Genomic DNA, 15,542 nt, shown 5'->3' on the forward strand with positions numbered 1-15,542 from the left:
AATTTATTTTAAGGTAAATAAATTAATTTCATTACCATGTCACTGTCTCGTGATGTTTAGAGCAGCCCTGATGGTGTCTGTGAACGCCTCTCTACGTCACCTTAAACTATCCAATCAGGACCCAGCTTGAACGGAAGTGGCACATTTCAAAAGTGGCAGTTGAAGTGGAGCTGTTCGTTCTCGCTGGAAGAAAATCCTTTTTTCACCTCGGAGCTCAATTACGGCGTAAACACGGTGAGGTGTTTTTCTATGACCGGGCTTTACTTTATTGTAAATACGATTCTGTTTATGCTTGAGGGTGCATAAAATCCACGTTTTGCTGGCAGACAACTTGCCGTTCACAACATTGCTAATTGTTAGCTAACTAGTTAACTAGACAAAGTGTAAACACCAATCTAAAGAAAGAATAAATAGTTTCATGTTCGTGGTCCCGATTATTGCACCACGAGATTGGCTTCCTTTCTTCTTACACATGCATGATCTGTTCTGGAAAATCCCCTTCAAAATGACTAATAGACAATGGAGACCCGCTAGGCCACGTTGGTTTTGTATTGTGTTTTGTCTGTTCTTCACGTCCTTTATGTTTTTGCAAATCACCTATAAAGGCTGCAAAAATCTGGGACGGGACTTTTATCATCACCTGCTTAGTTTAAGTCTTTTCTGCACCGACTGTTAAAGGACAGTCAATGTGGGATTTCAGTCGATTGTTTAATTAAAGAACAGTCTTAATTTGATACTTTTTTTTTTTTACTGTTATTGGTACTTTTACTAAAGAATCTTCCTCTGGGATTAATAAAGTATTTCTATTCTGTTAAAGATGGAGGAAGAGGAAAACACAGACAGAAAGCAGCAATTTGCCATGCTTTTTCAAAGGATCAACAAGATACAGAAGTTGTTTAACGAAGGTAAGGGATCGTCTGTGTGTCTGTGTGTGTTTCTTGGGGCCCACCCTCACTCCTTTCCTCTGTTACAGATGACACTGACAATATAAACCAGATCATTGGATCCAACTCGCCTGAATCATGCCTTTCCTATCTGATGGATCTGGAGAAGAAGTGGGACCCTCACTTGGATTGTAACCACCTCACCAAGCTCATTGACTTTTATAACAGAGTGTTTTCCAATATGCCGCTGGAAAGACATTGCCAGAATGAGAGCTATGCACGGATGTTGGTCAGATTTGCAGAGCTGGGAGCGTGAGTGAAAATTACATCACTACACAGACGTAAACTCAGTTGGGGTTTAACTGTATGGTTGTTGATTGGGGGGGGGAAAGAATGAATAATTTGGATACCATTGCAAATATTCAGTTCTGTTTTAATTTTGTTTGTTTTTTATCTGCAAGAATTCAAGATGTCAATGAGGCAGAGGACAACTTCAACGTGGCAAGATCTCACAGCCAACATTTTGCATTTGTCCACATTGCACACGCACAGTTTGAGCACTCTCGAGGTGAAGTGATTTACAAAACAGTTTCTTTTCTGAATACACAAATTTTTCATGGCTTGTCATTAAGTTTTTCTTTTTTGTGTGTGTTTATGTGTGTGTGCTGTGTATCTGCATCAGGTAACACAAAGAGAGCCATTCACATATTGCAGGATGGTATTGAAGTCGGGGCCAAACCAAAGGAACTGCTGGAGGCTGCTTTGCAGAGCATGCAGACAGGAAAAACACATCTGGTCTGTTCAGAGGATAAAGAAAATATACCACGTGAGTATTAATCGTTGTTAGTTATTATCGTGCTAATTCTCGGTTTGACTCAATAACAGCTTTTTAATCAATGATTTTTTTCTAACATTATGTTTTCAAACTAAACATTGCCATGAAATGAAAAATATGTTCCTCCAGTTTGTATCTTGATTCTTAACCAGGGCAAAATATTGTCAAAAAATTATTATTATTATTTTCTGTCAAATTCTGTTCTTAATATTCTGGGAACTGTGACATAATGCTGTCATGAGCATTTCTTCTGCATCCATGAGAAATGAGAATGTAGCCTTCACACTGTATGAACTCCTGTGCGGGTGCTGGAGCATTACTGTAACCTCCATAGGATTTAACATGCAATCAGTGTGGTTGGCTACTGAAAATATGAAATCAAATTTTGGAAATGTGTGCCTCTTCAGTTTACAGGGAAAATATTAAAATACATGGGAATCAAGTAACTTTACCTTTAATTTCCAAATTTCTGTTGTCCGGCCAATCCTTTCCCTTCCTTTTCAGTATCCTCTATCAGTACTGTGCACAGTTCAGTCAAGAAAAGCTCTGAGTTCCAAAAAGGAAGCAGAATATCAGATGGGACTGGTGACCTGCAGCTCTCCAGTATTTTCGGCTCAGGGTAAGAACAAATACTCAAATCTATGAGGCGTGTTTTTTTTTTTGTTTTTTTTTTTGAGTTAATCCACCTGAGATTTTGTGTTCTCGCTGTCAGGATGGAATCTGTTGGAGGATCATCAGACGAGCAACTCTCAGGCTGGAGATCCGGATCCCAGCGCAAGAGAGCCATTGGCATGGTGCAGTTGATTCTCTGTGCTTGAAGGAACCGACCACATCTTCCTCAAAGACTTGAAGTTGATATCTTGCCTTTTGCTTTGCAGCCACTGAGAGTTCCCGTGGTGCCTTTCTCAATCCCAGAGAAAGATGACGTGGATGACTATGTAAATGGGATGCCCCCCAAAAGAAGCGAAGGGTCATATCCAACCAGTGTGTCCAGGTATTTTCATGTCACAGAGTTGATTATTTTCTGGGGGACTTTATGAAAACAGTTTTACTCCTCGAGGAATGTAACTAAAAATTAAGTTGGCGTTACTTGTGTTGCCACCCTCTAATGTCAACAGGAAATTTTTGACATTTGTATTTTTTTGAATTCCATTCGCTTAGTGAATGTCGTCTTTACTGCCTTTTTGTCATCTCGTGTAAACGTATGCTATTTTTCAAACCTATAAATACGATGAAACTCGTTCAGACTTTCTGTGGTTGCGATGGGTTTTTAAAAGGTTATTATTATTTTTAGGCAAACATCTGGTTCAAATGTGAGCTCAATGTTCGGGCTCTCATCCACAAAGAAAAATGCTGCAGAACGGGACATGTTCTATTTCCAAGTGAGTAAAAATAAACTTGTGAATTGGTTTGGCTCTATTCCTCCTTTGTTAATACTGGAGCTCAGAACAGGAGGTAAATATTTGCACCCATCGGTTTGTCCTCAGCCACCTGCTGTCAGTCCAGAGGTTTGCAGGAAGGAGGACCAGCCTGCTGCAGACTCCACCACAACACTTCTTCACACTCACGACACAAAGGACGGCTTGAGAATGGAAGGTACCTAAATTGATCAATACATCCGCCCTGAAGAATCCTCTGTGTCGAGTGGGACAGTCTGAACTTAATGTGGTTTTTCTCCGACAGACGTAACTTACACTTTTAGTCAAGTCATCAACTCCAATTCTCCCGAGTCGTGTTGGGCGTACCTGGTGGCCGTGGAGAAAAGAGGCAACCCTCACACAGACATCAACCTCCTCAACAACCTGAAGCACTGCTACTCTAAAGTCTTCTCCAGGATGCCGGTCAGGCAGTACAGCAAAAACTCCAGCTACGCCCAGATACTCGTCAGATATGCAGAGCTGAAGGGGTAAGTGAAGATGAACCTGTATTGCATGTTTGACTGGGATTTTAGTCTGCTTTAAGTTACCTAAGGACGGGAAGTCAACACCTTAGCCACATCAACTCTAAATGGTGCCGCTAAATAAAAGGTTCACCCGCATTCCCAACTTGCATACGCTTTATCCTACGCTAAGTCGTACTCTATTGAATGGTTTCCTTGTGTTTTTCCACATTTTAACAAAATTAATTGCAGTTTCACTCCATAGGCTATAAAAAGCTCCACTCTTTGGATTTTAATTGAAAATGTCAGGTCCTTATACATAGTCTGTAACTCAACTGTTACATGTTGGCGTTTTGCACTAAAGCTTAATTTACAATTGTCATTAGTATCTATTACACTTGCAGTAAAGTACTAAAATGTGTTTTATTTAAGATATATATATATTGTACAAACCTCTTCTAAAATAAGATTACCTCTACCTTCTTCAGAAAAACATACATAGTAATTATATGCTACTGACCCTTTGAAACAAGTGATGTCCAGCCTACTGACGCATTCAAGCATTAATATCTTTCCAAAATGATCTGTTACCTGTTACTGGCATACTATAAGCTTATAATTGGGGAACTTTCAGGGAGAAAAAATGTTTTAGCCATTGCGGTTTACTAAAATCAAGCAAGATCCCAATGGGGGAGGGGTGTATCAACGTTTCTCTAGTTGGTCAATAACTTTCTAACTTAAAAAACGCATCTAAAACAAAACTTGGTAAATGTTTCCATCTGTGAATTGATTTCTATTTCATCAATTTTATTGTCAACATCTACTCTCTTGAAAGCTATACAAAGCTTAAACCTCTTCAATCTCAAAACTTGTTTCGCTGTATCTAAGTGTGTCATCAATACTCCTGCAGGATTGAAGACCCGGACGAAGCAGGGGACCACTTCATTGTGGCTCGATCGACCTGCAAGGCCTTCGCCTTTGTCCACATCGCACACGCCCAGTTTGAGGTCACTCAAGGTCAGTAACTTATCTCTCATTCACAACCATATTGATAAAGAAATATCTTAAATCTGAGTTATAACAAACCTTAAGCATCTTTTGTTTTTCATGGGAGATCACATCAAGATGAGCAATAGTATACATCGATACGGTAATAGCTGAATAGAGAAAAACAGATGCATACAACCAAGAATATATGTCCAGTGTAACGTGATCAGCGCTTATAAAATGTTTGTTTCCATCTACTATTAAAATCCCTTCTCTACATATTGACTTTACTTTTCATCCGAACATGTAGATTGGTTGGATGAGGCAGATTGACTTGTCAGCTCAGTTCTGATCAGACATCATTAAAACAGCAAGACAAATGCATAAAAACTGTAAAAAAAAAAAATAAATAAATCATGCATCCAACCCTTTTATTAAGTCTATGTTTTGACTTTGTATTTCTATACCCAGAATGCTTGGCGTTCAGATGCCAAAAAGGTCCCAGACGGAATAGATTTATGTTGCAACCGATTCCAGCATGTGAATACTCTATCGCTTCTACACAAATACTCAGATGTTTTTCCGTCTCCCTTCCTTCCTGTTTTAAGGTAATCTAAGTAAAGCAGCTTCGATCCTGCAAAAAGCTGTGGCGCTGAACGCCAGGCCACTGGAGCTCCTGGACACGGCCATGCGTAACCTCAGAGCTGGAGAGACAAAGCTTGTGCCCACCAAGGAGGAAGAACATTCCACAGGTAGATATCCACTCGCAGGGGATTCATCGTATGGGGGCAGAACAAGTGCTTTGGATGTGGTTCCTCATTGTGTTTCCCCTCTTTTTTCTTTCAAGATTTGCCAACAGTTGTTCCTCTGAATGTGTCTGCCTGTGTGAGGAACCAGGAGGTGCAGCTCCCTACTCGAGTCCCCGTGCGCCGCTCAGCGGAACAGCCCAAACCCGTGAGCAAGGAACCTTCATCAGAGTGGAAGATCCCAACTCTTGTCAACCGGCATGTTTCCCCTGAGGTCTGATGGCTTTATTTACTTTTTTAAAATCTAGAACAATTTTCTTATGATCAATCTTAGCTTGCACGTGGATACATTAGAAGACTTGAAAATGGACTGATGCAAAGTTTTCGTCGCCCTCCTCAGTTTCATTTAACCCAATATTCTTTGACAAATGCTTCTTGTTTCATTTTGCCAATTACTTTTCCAGTCTTTGTTGTGGCTGGTCTAACCTTTTTTGAGATGTGTCACTACCATGAAAATCTAAGTCACTTATAATATCTCTCATGGAATAGTAAAGTGTGTCAGGCAAAAGCTTCATTCATCATGTAATTGAAAGCCGTTTTTATGACTGGTGATATACATTCAATCAGGTTGATTATTATTAAGAATTATTTATGTCTACCCATGATCAGTATGACTTGAGTGTCCATATCAAAACTTTGGCAATATTTAAAAAAAAAATTGTTATATATATATATATATATTTTATTATTATTTTTTGTTCTCTTTCTCTCCAGGAGAAACGGATAACTCCTCCTGATCCCAAACCACTCTTTCGTGTGGTCGAGCCTGTTCCTTCTCTTCCTCTCTCTTCTTCGTCCCACCAACTTCCCTCCAGAGTGAACCCGCCGGGCGTCTGCCAGACACCCAAAAACTACAAAAACCCTCCCGCCAACAGGTAACGTCTTCTTGTGGACATTCCCTGATTTTTATTATCATTTTGATGTGGTGTTCAAGTGGAATTATACTTCATTTTCACCGAACCTAGCAAAAGACTATTTTCATTGTAGAGTCTTATTGAAATTGTTGTAGTGGATGAAATAGCTGGATGGGTCTCTTACTGTTTCTATCTCTGGTTGTTTCCTCTCTCAGTTTTTTTACTCCGGTTTTAAAGAAAGTTGCCGAGTTGCCTTCCTCAGCACATCGAAGCAACGGACCCCTCCAGCAGCCGTGCACTCCTTTAAATCAGTCGGCCTGTTTTCAGACACCACAGGTACAACGTTGCTCATGTTCTTTCACTGCCATCATTTTCTGGATGTAGAATGTGTTCATTTGAGAGATGCGCTTGAGCTCATGCAAAGCATTGTGAAGCAAACTGTTGTAGATCTGTTCCACTCGAGCTTTTCCACTTGACTTTATTGAATGTTGATTAATTAATTATTTTTTTTGTAGTTCAGTGAGTCTTCCAGTCTGTTTTTACACATTGATCAGAGCACAAAATGTATAATATTAAATCTATTATTGTAATTTGCATTAGATAGTGGTATTAGGCATTTCTCTGCAAATTTAAATGTATCAATAAACCAAATATTGACAGTAGAAGATCTTACTACAGTTCTTTTACACTGATGTTTGTGAGGACTGAGTGATTGTCATCAAGATATTCTCACCCTAACATTTGTAGAGCTGAAACTACTGAAAAGCATAGAGACTAGAAAGAGAAAAAAACATTTTTTTTATGGCCAAAACGATTTCTCCACTATTTTAGACTTGCTGAAATAGTTTAATCTATCGTAAGGTAATGTTGTTGTAGCGCAGTATGCACCCTGGAGATGTCCTCAGTCTATCACAGTGCTAACAATAGAAAAATATTTGCTCACATTCACACTTATTTGCGTTTTACAGTTGCCAGTTTACCTAACAAGCATGTTCACCACAGGCAGGGATTGAATTGGGGCTTTTGTTTTGCAAGGTATCAGTGCTAATAACTTCATACAAAGCCTGAAATATTCAAACACAGTTCTGTCAATGACAAATTGGATTTGTTTTCATTTTCTTTCAGTCGTCCTTCACCACGTTCTCCAATGAATCCATCACCATTAATGGGAAGCAGTTGTTCATCCTCAAAATGATTGGGCGAGGTGGATCCAGCAAGGTGAAAACATCACTGATAACTCTTCCTACTAATTCTGCATCATGATGAAGTGCTGGCTTTCATCTTTAAGGTTTTTTTAAAAAGTCCCATATTATGCTAAAATTACTTTTTCAACAGCAATACGTGTCCCCACAGTCTGCGTTTGAGGCCCCAGAAGTGAAGAAAGTCTGTCGCCTTCCTGGGCTGCTTGCTCTCATTTTTATAGATATGCAATATAAATTCAGTATATCAGTAAAGTTATTCTGTACTGAATAAATTCAGAATACTATGAAAAACAGTTACCCTTGCAATTTGCAGAAGCGAGCGTTGGCTATTTTGCAGTAACTCTAACAACACATACACCCAAACTCAGTAACCTATTCAGAAACACTATTTGTAACTCGCCACCTTTAGGAACCTCTCCTGGATATGATTCTGATTCAAACGAATTGAACAACAGCGTTTATATGAATCGTGGCGGTAAATCTCTTGTAAACGTTAGTGCGCTGTATCAGTGTTTCAGATTAACTGGTTTCTCTGTTAAATGGTGACCAACTTCCTTTAGTGTCCATCGTTAGTACTCATAACGTCGTATATCAAAAGAAAACTCACCAGAGGTACTTTGAAACTTCATTGTAAATGGTGTTCGTCAGGACAGCTACAGATTTGTGTCGGGTTTTTAGATTCTATTAGCAACAAGGGACGCTAAAGACTCACCAGTTAACACGGAAACCACTTAAACTGAAACACTGCAAAGCTCTTCTTCCTGAGACGAGCCTGGAGTAGGTGTGGACAGAGACAAGAACAGCCTGTTCTTAGTAGAGCGCACTGGAGAGACTTTTAGATTGGCTGAAAGTCAGGACCAAGGCAGGGTTTGTGGAAATACACTGTTGGTGGACTTCTGACACCTATGTGAAATATTTGAAAAACTGTGCAATATGGGACCTTTAAGTCGTCACAGAACAGCTGATTCTTGGTTTTGTTGCTGACAGGTGTACCAGGTCCTCGATCACAAGAAGCAGCTGTTTGCGGTGAAATTCGTGGACCTCGAGGAGGCGGACGCTCAGACCGTGGAGAGCTACAAAAATGAAATTGAACATCTGAACCACTTGCAGCAGTACAGCGATCAAATTATAAGACTCTATGACTAGTGAGTACAACAATATGCCCCAATGAGAGGTGTTTTTTGTGGCGTTTGATTATTACAACTAATATGTGAAAGATTAACTGATTTAGTGCAGTTTGTCATGTTGACTTGTTGCAACAATATTGTGATGGCTGTACGTGCTTGACGTCTGCAGTGAAATAACAAACAACTACATCTACATGCTGATGGAGTGCGGAAACCTGGACCTGAACACTTGGTTGCGAAACCGTAAAACCGTCAATCCCCTGGAGAGAAAGTTCTACTGGAAGAACATGCTGGAGGCCGTCCACACCATCCACAAACACGGTCCTCTCTCTTTGTGTTTGCATCGTTTAGCGTCAGTGCTGTCGGCAGTTAGTCTCTACCTTTCCTAACCACGGCACGTTTGTTCTGTGCAGGAATCGTCCACAGTGACCTGAAGCCAGCGAACTTTGTCATCGTCAACGCGTCTCTGAAACTGATCGACTTTGGCATCGCGAACCGGATCCAACCAGACGTCACGAGCATCATGAAGGATTCACAAGTAAGTCAGATGAATCAGTTTAAGTGAACCTAGATAATCTTACTTAAAGGTCAGATTTAAGTACAAGGAAGGCGCGTCAGATGAACATGTATGCTTCTGGATTGTTGAACGCAGGTTGGAACCCTGAACTACATGCCCCCTGAAGCCATCAAAGACACCTCGTCACAGGCAGGAAAAGCACGCTCAAAGGTGCCCCTTCTTTTCTTCCATTCGTTCAACCACCTGTGTCGTAATCACTGAAGTAAATGGCACATATAAAACACTTTTCTGAAATATCGTTCCACAGATCAGCCCCAAAGGTGATGTGTGGTCGCTGGGGTGCATCCTGTACTGCATGACGTATGGGAAGACGCCGTTCCAAAGCATCACCAATCAGATAACCAAGCTTCACGCCATTATCGACCCCTCCCACAAGATCGAGTTCCCTGACATCTCGGAGAAGGATTTGCTGGATGTGTTAAAGGTGAGGCATCATGGCCTGACAATTAATTTGAGTTCCCATTTAAAGGAAACTTGATTTTTCTCCGTTTTTGATCTTGTGTCTATAGATCTGTGACAAATAACTGTCAAAGAATAATTTGGTTTATTTCACATATGATACAGTCTGATCAGTACTCTAGCATAGCCCGTGTGATTGGCTCATTCAGGTCATTCAAACGTTTGACAGATCTCCTCTGTTGCATTTTCACTGGAAAGTCATGTACTACAACAACATTCCACCTCTAGTAATATTAAATCTAAGTAGTCAAGGAGTTAATTATATTCTTTTCTTTATTAGGACCTTCATTTTGCATGTTTAAATACATGTCCATGTTACACCCTGTCTGTGGAGGTCGGATATCAATTAATCTTGGCAAAAATTCAAAGTGCTTCACAGAAGATTTGCTGAATGTTCAAAGGATTAAATGGGTGATTATGATAAGATGAGTCAAGCTTGATCATTTAAATTGATTAAAATAGTAAATACAAAACTCAAAATGGATGTAAAACTAATGATACGTGAGAATAATTGTTGATATTTGAAATGAAATGATTTTTAAAGGTCATTAAAAATCTAATTAATAAAACCTACAACAAAGCACCAGTGCAATCCTGAGAAGAAACAACCAGCATCCCTTCAGTGTGACTGAAACACTGCGGTGAATCTGCAGTCGCAGGATTTTGGCCTGTGGTTTGAAGGCAGGAGGAAACGCATAATCCCGATGTGTTGAGGGAAGAAAGAACTGCAGAGTCCATCCTTTATTGCCCGTGCTGACTTCAGGTGATTCGTGTCAGGGTAGAGGTCTGTGGGGACTCTTGTCTTGTTCTGCTTGGGTGATTTTGTATGTGAGGCTTGCCACCACCTCTTCCCTTCACAGGCTACAGACAGAACCCTTACCCGGGTTAGTTTACAGAGACGGGGCGAGACATGTTACTGAATTAGTGTGTACTACTCATCATTTTCTGGTCTGCTTTTACCAGAGGTGCTTGGTACGAAACCCCCGAGAGCGGATCTCTATTGCAGAGCTGCTGGAGCATCCGTACCTGCAGCTGAAGCCACCTGCTTCACCCGTGCCAGGTGAACACACCCACAAGCACAAAGTTCAAGTTGCCGAAGCCGCTCTGTCTGACGACCACTGAAACAGCGTCTTTTTCTATAAATTCCAGCGCATCCATCCAACACTGATCTCAAGAGAATCCTTACTGACCTGGCGGCCCTCCAGTCCCCCAACAGCATCATCCGAGCTGCTAACGTAAGATTCAATCATCAAACGGTCTGAAGATGGCAAGTTTCAAAAATCCCAACTCATATATATATATTTTTTTTTTTTTTCTTCATTTCCCCACAGAACTTGGCCAAAATGTGCAGCAGCGGGAAAAGGTTGGACGTTGCAGAGTGTGCAAAGTCTTCATCTTAACTTCCTCCTGACTATAGGTTTCAAATTGTTGTTGTTTCCCCCCCTTTGTAATATTTAGCCCTCTCTTAACCACTGAAGTAAGATGTTGATGTTTACTGGTTGTTTCCTTGAAACAAAATGATCCATGATACATCAGTTTTGTTATATTGTGATAATAAATGAAAGCAAATACAGTATAGCATAGTAAAATAAACTTTATGTACTCTGTGTTTGGAGTAATTTGTGTTATTCATCACAGTTGATACACAAGGAGAACTCAGTTGAAATATGTTTGTTAAATTGAAAAGTTTTATTTCATATGATCATTTCTTATTAAAAACCCATGTCGGTCAGTAGTGACCACCTTTTGTGAAAAGTTTTACCGTGGATTAATTGACATGGATCAAATTCATATATACAGTGCTGTGAATAAAACCCAAACTGATATCTGCAACTAAAACGTGTCCCTATAGTTCCTTATAGGTTCCTATATTAAAATGACTCCTGTGTGGATTGTGGTCCACGGGCAGTTATTAATCCAAATCCTTGCTATTTGTGTAAAATTCACAAATGAGAAATATTTCATTGAACATAAAATCATACGTACATTAAAAGTGAATAAATGACTGAATTATGAGTTAGATCATGGGTTGTCAAAGTGTCGATTTCATGTTGCACATTGTTTTGTCTCACAAAAAGTAGTCCGTTTTGGTTGACTGTGGCCCAACTTATCGTTTCTTTAAATTCTAAGGTGTGATTAGCTGGAGAGATTCATGTACAATAAGTGGATTTCTTGTCATCCCAGGCAGATGCTTGTCGTGCCAAATATCTGGCAAGTCTGTGTGGCTTGTCATAACTCTTACACGGTCTGATTTTTATTATTTTAGGCTGTCTTACACTTGCAATAAATCCAGTTCTAAAAATAGATGTGTTGGTAAGTAATAGGTTGGTCCTCCTTTTCATCATGATCATAACATTCTAATTTAAAAATGAATGTCTGGGTATATAGGCATCCCCATGAACATGTCTTTCTCCCTGGGTCCTTAACCATGGATTCAGATTGAAATGAATTAGTTTTGAATCAATTCACATTGTGAACAAGTTGAACAAAAGCTGTTTTGTTTTATGTAAAATGAGAATGTTAAGATCAAATGCAGAAGGGGCTCAGTGTGTAAAACTACAAATTTCATTATGCACCTCCATACTTTAGTTTTTTCTCCCACTAAGCTTACAAAAGTCATACAGACATACAGATTTATTCTTTTTCTTTGCACTCAATATTCTTCCTGAGCCAAATGAGCTGAAAACGTCATCCGGGTCAGAAGTCTTCAGTTATGTCTGCTTTGAAACATTTGGCTCGTCGCCATGCTGGAATTTTCCTCCGAATTTAAAGTATATATTAAAACCTTTAGAATCCTTGCAGTCCAATTTCACCAAATTACAATGTACACCCTTTTCAGAATGATGCCTTTATTAAATGTGCACACATTTTCCTTTCTTTCTTTCTTTCTTGAGAAGGGATCATACCGAAGATAACAAATAGAGAATCTATGAAATGTTTAAAACTTGAATACAGTTTTAAGGTTTCTGAAGTTTTCCTCCACCTGCACTGAGTCTGCGCAGCTGTCTCCCCACTACACCGCCCTCTGTTTCCACCAATCACAGCCTGAGCTTCACGCGGATTCCGACGGAGAGCAGCAGAAAGACAGAGGTGTCACTCTGACACGCTTCTTGGGTATCTAACACTGCGAATATTTAACTTTTACTTAAACCCCAGTTTGATCTCTACAATTTTCAACAAAATTTATCGAATTCTCTTAGTAGATTACAACTTTTTCAATGTTTGAGTTGTTCCCAAAATGTGAGAAACGGCAGTATGAGATACATTTTGCTTAAAATCTTTGGAAAGTTTATGAAAGTGAGATAAAATGGCACTAAAAAAAACAGCAAATGGGTTACGTGTATGTTGATTAATAATATTAGCAAAACATCCCTTTTGTGCTTTATAAAATTAAAAGAGAAAACTAAAATAAACCAGTTTTGCGTTCGGTTTTCAAGCCGTAGTTTTTATCCAGTGAGGGTGTTCATCTATTAATAGACGATCCTCCCGCTAGAAACGCTTTGCCCTTCCTGGTCAGTCACAACAACAGTGATGGCGGCTGCTGCACGGATTTTCCTCCGGGGCTCCAAACTCTCCATCTCCGGCGTTGGCAGCGGGACTCACGGCTCTTTTGGAGCAGCTGTGCTAAAACTGTCTCCGGACTGCAGCCCCCGAACAAAGACGCAGCGGAGGCATGTGGCACACTTTACCTTCCAGCCTGACCCCGTCCCCACACAGTATGGTGAGTGCTAACCGGCTAACCGGCTAACAAGTTCAACTGTGATGACAGCAAAGGAAAGAGTGTCACTCCAAACTCCAGACGGAAAAAAATAATGGATGGAGCTTTGTTGTTGGGTCAAGCTTCAATGCAGGTGTTTTCTGTTTGGATTCTGGGTGAACAAACACATGTCAGTCATTGTAAGGCTCTTGACAGTTCTGCCCTTTTAACTTTTAGAAAGTTTAGTGATTCATGAAGAGTTTAGGTAGTGTATGATCTGCTCCACTGTTTGCAAGTTTTACTCTATTCCTGATCCAAGGTGGTAATGTCGTGTCCAGCAAGGGTTTGATGATTAAACAAACAAGCAAAAAACTATTTGGAGAACGTCAACATCCATTGACAATTTGATTAGAGTCATTAAACATGTTGTCTGTTGCTCAATGACTTCCAAGGTTGTTTCATCACACAGCAACAATGGGTTCACCTCTGTAAGTATTCATACGTGTGCAGGAAGTTGGCAGCCGGTGTCGGGTTTAGTGGAGAAACAATGTTGTCTGTGCATCTTCTATAACAATAGCGGTTGTGTCTTCTGGATTAACGAGCTTTAATCCGTGCCATGTTTCCTTTTCTGCAACAACTGGTCGGGTGAGTTATAGTACTGTACGTGCCAAAGCTTTATTGTTTATGTCTTTTGTTGACTTTCAGGTCCTACCCAGAAGATGAACATGTTCCAGTCAGTTACAAGTGCCTTGGACAACACTCTTTCCTCTGATCCTACCGCAGGTATGATGCTGGAATTCCTCCAACATTCTCAGCGTCAGATCCTGGTGATATTCACGCTGACGTGTCTGTGATACACAGCGATGTATTTGAGGACATGACTTGACGAGCATAGTGCACCCTGTACAGAGACCACGTGGATAATACACACACACACACACACACACACACACACACACACACACACACACACACACACACACACACACACACACACACACACCGGGTGGTGAGGGTTTTATCTGAGCAGTAGATGCTGCCACACTTGAGCCTCAGAATGAAAAGTGGCTCCGTAGCGTTGTTGGCACATTATATGATGGGACAGACTCAAGCATGCATGCCGGCACTCCTGCTACTGGCGGGTGTGACTTAATGCAGTGCAAAGAGTGTATAGTGTCCCCAGCATACCTGTATTTATACAACGTGGTAATACGGAGCTTTGCAGAAAGCTTGAGAGGAATCTTGCTCTAATTATATTGAAGCATTGACAGATTAAAATAATACTGTACTGTTGCCCTCTCTTTACTATCCTGTTGTACCACTGCAAATTTCTCCACATGCGAGATAAATAAAGGGAGATCTTATCTTATCTTATCTTAAGATCAGGAGTTTCCTCTGTTTTTCGTGTTAACAGTATTTACAGTAGGTCTGTGGACTTCGAGTTTGAATTTAGGTCAACGTCCTCCAGGGTCTTCTGGCTCTGTGGTGATAATGCTATCCACGTCCATGCCAGTTTGCCAACCGTTCCTATAAATTAAAAGAAGTTATAATATTCTACAGGGCAGTGGTCTGAATATCTGGTCTTGGAGAGCCACTGTCCTGCATGATACTGAGCTCCTAATACTTCATCACTCACAAACCTAATAATGATGTCATCACCAAGCTCCCAGAGAGCCTTAAAGAAGCCCCTCGTTGCAGTCAGGTGTGTTACAGCAGTTAGAACATGGGGCTCTTCAGGAACAGGACTGGAGACTACATCTGTAGGTTTTTTTTTTTTTTTTGGAACTTTCTAAGCATTTTGTGATGTTTTTTCAGCGTGAGCTCAGATGTTCCTGTTTCACATGCGAATAGCTCATTTATTTTTCCTCAAGACAAACCGTTATGATTTGCTCTTTTGCAACTCAATTGACCATCAACTCATCGCACTTAAGTTTCGATTGTAAACACGGACTCGCAACGTTTTTATTGAATCTGACTTCTTGGCCTACAAGAGCGAGCGTTTCATACCAGCGGTCATTAGGCTGATATCGCAACAACATTATATCCACTATGTTGCTGTTTTTTCCTGCCTCATAGGAAAAACTGTAGCCAGTTCTGTACGACGAGGCTTTCCAACAGATCCAGACTTGTGTCCAAGTTATACCTATTTCATTTAGTGAAGTAAATGTGATTATATAACTGATTTTTTTTTTTTTTTTTTTAAATGCTTGTAGGAAGAATCTCACTATAAGTTCT

General features: G+C 40.3%; 2 protein-coding genes across 2 annotated transcripts in view; both read left to right on the forward strand.

The window, feature by feature from the left end:
* The first annotated feature begins 144 nt into the window (after window positions 1-144).
* On the forward strand, window positions 145-11,217 carry ttk (ttk protein kinase). The gene is made up of 25 exons (XM_080471813.1): window positions 145-234; window positions 818-905; window positions 974-1,196; window positions 1,346-1,452; window positions 1,567-1,710; window positions 2,224-2,338; window positions 2,432-2,513; window positions 2,598-2,713; window positions 3,014-3,101; window positions 3,207-3,315; window positions 3,403-3,625; window positions 4,509-4,615; window positions 5,194-5,337; window positions 5,433-5,605; window positions 6,106-6,266; window positions 6,461-6,581; window positions 7,371-7,463; window positions 8,435-8,592; window positions 8,744-8,895; window positions 8,988-9,112; window positions 9,227-9,301; window positions 9,399-9,575; window positions 10,574-10,670; window positions 10,760-10,845; window positions 10,942-11,217. Exons 2-25 carry the CDS (start codon window positions 818-820, stop codon window positions 11,008-11,010), a joined length of 3,033 nt encoding a protein of 1,010 aa, XP_080327939.1. The 5' UTR covers window positions 145-234; the 3' UTR covers window positions 11,011-11,217.
* A 1,458-nt stretch (window positions 11,218-12,675) lies between these two features.
* bckdhb (branched chain keto acid dehydrogenase E1 subunit beta) overlaps window positions 12,676-15,542 on the forward strand; it is a 62,588-nt gene continuing 59,721 nt past the window's right edge. The window contains exons 1-2 of the mRNA XM_080471581.1: window positions 12,676-13,331; window positions 14,013-14,090. Of these exons, the coding sequence (XP_080327707.1) occupies window positions 13,142-13,331; window positions 14,013-14,090 (268 nt within the window). The 5' untranslated portion in view covers window positions 12,676-13,141. The remainder of the gene's footprint in view (window positions 13,332-14,012; window positions 14,091-15,542) is intronic.

The sequence above is a fragment of the Lipophrys pholis genome, assembly GCF_963383615.2.
Source record: "Lipophrys pholis genome assembly, chromosome: 9".
NCBI lineage: Eukaryota > Metazoa > Chordata > Actinopteri > Blenniiformes > Blenniidae > Lipophrys > Lipophrys pholis.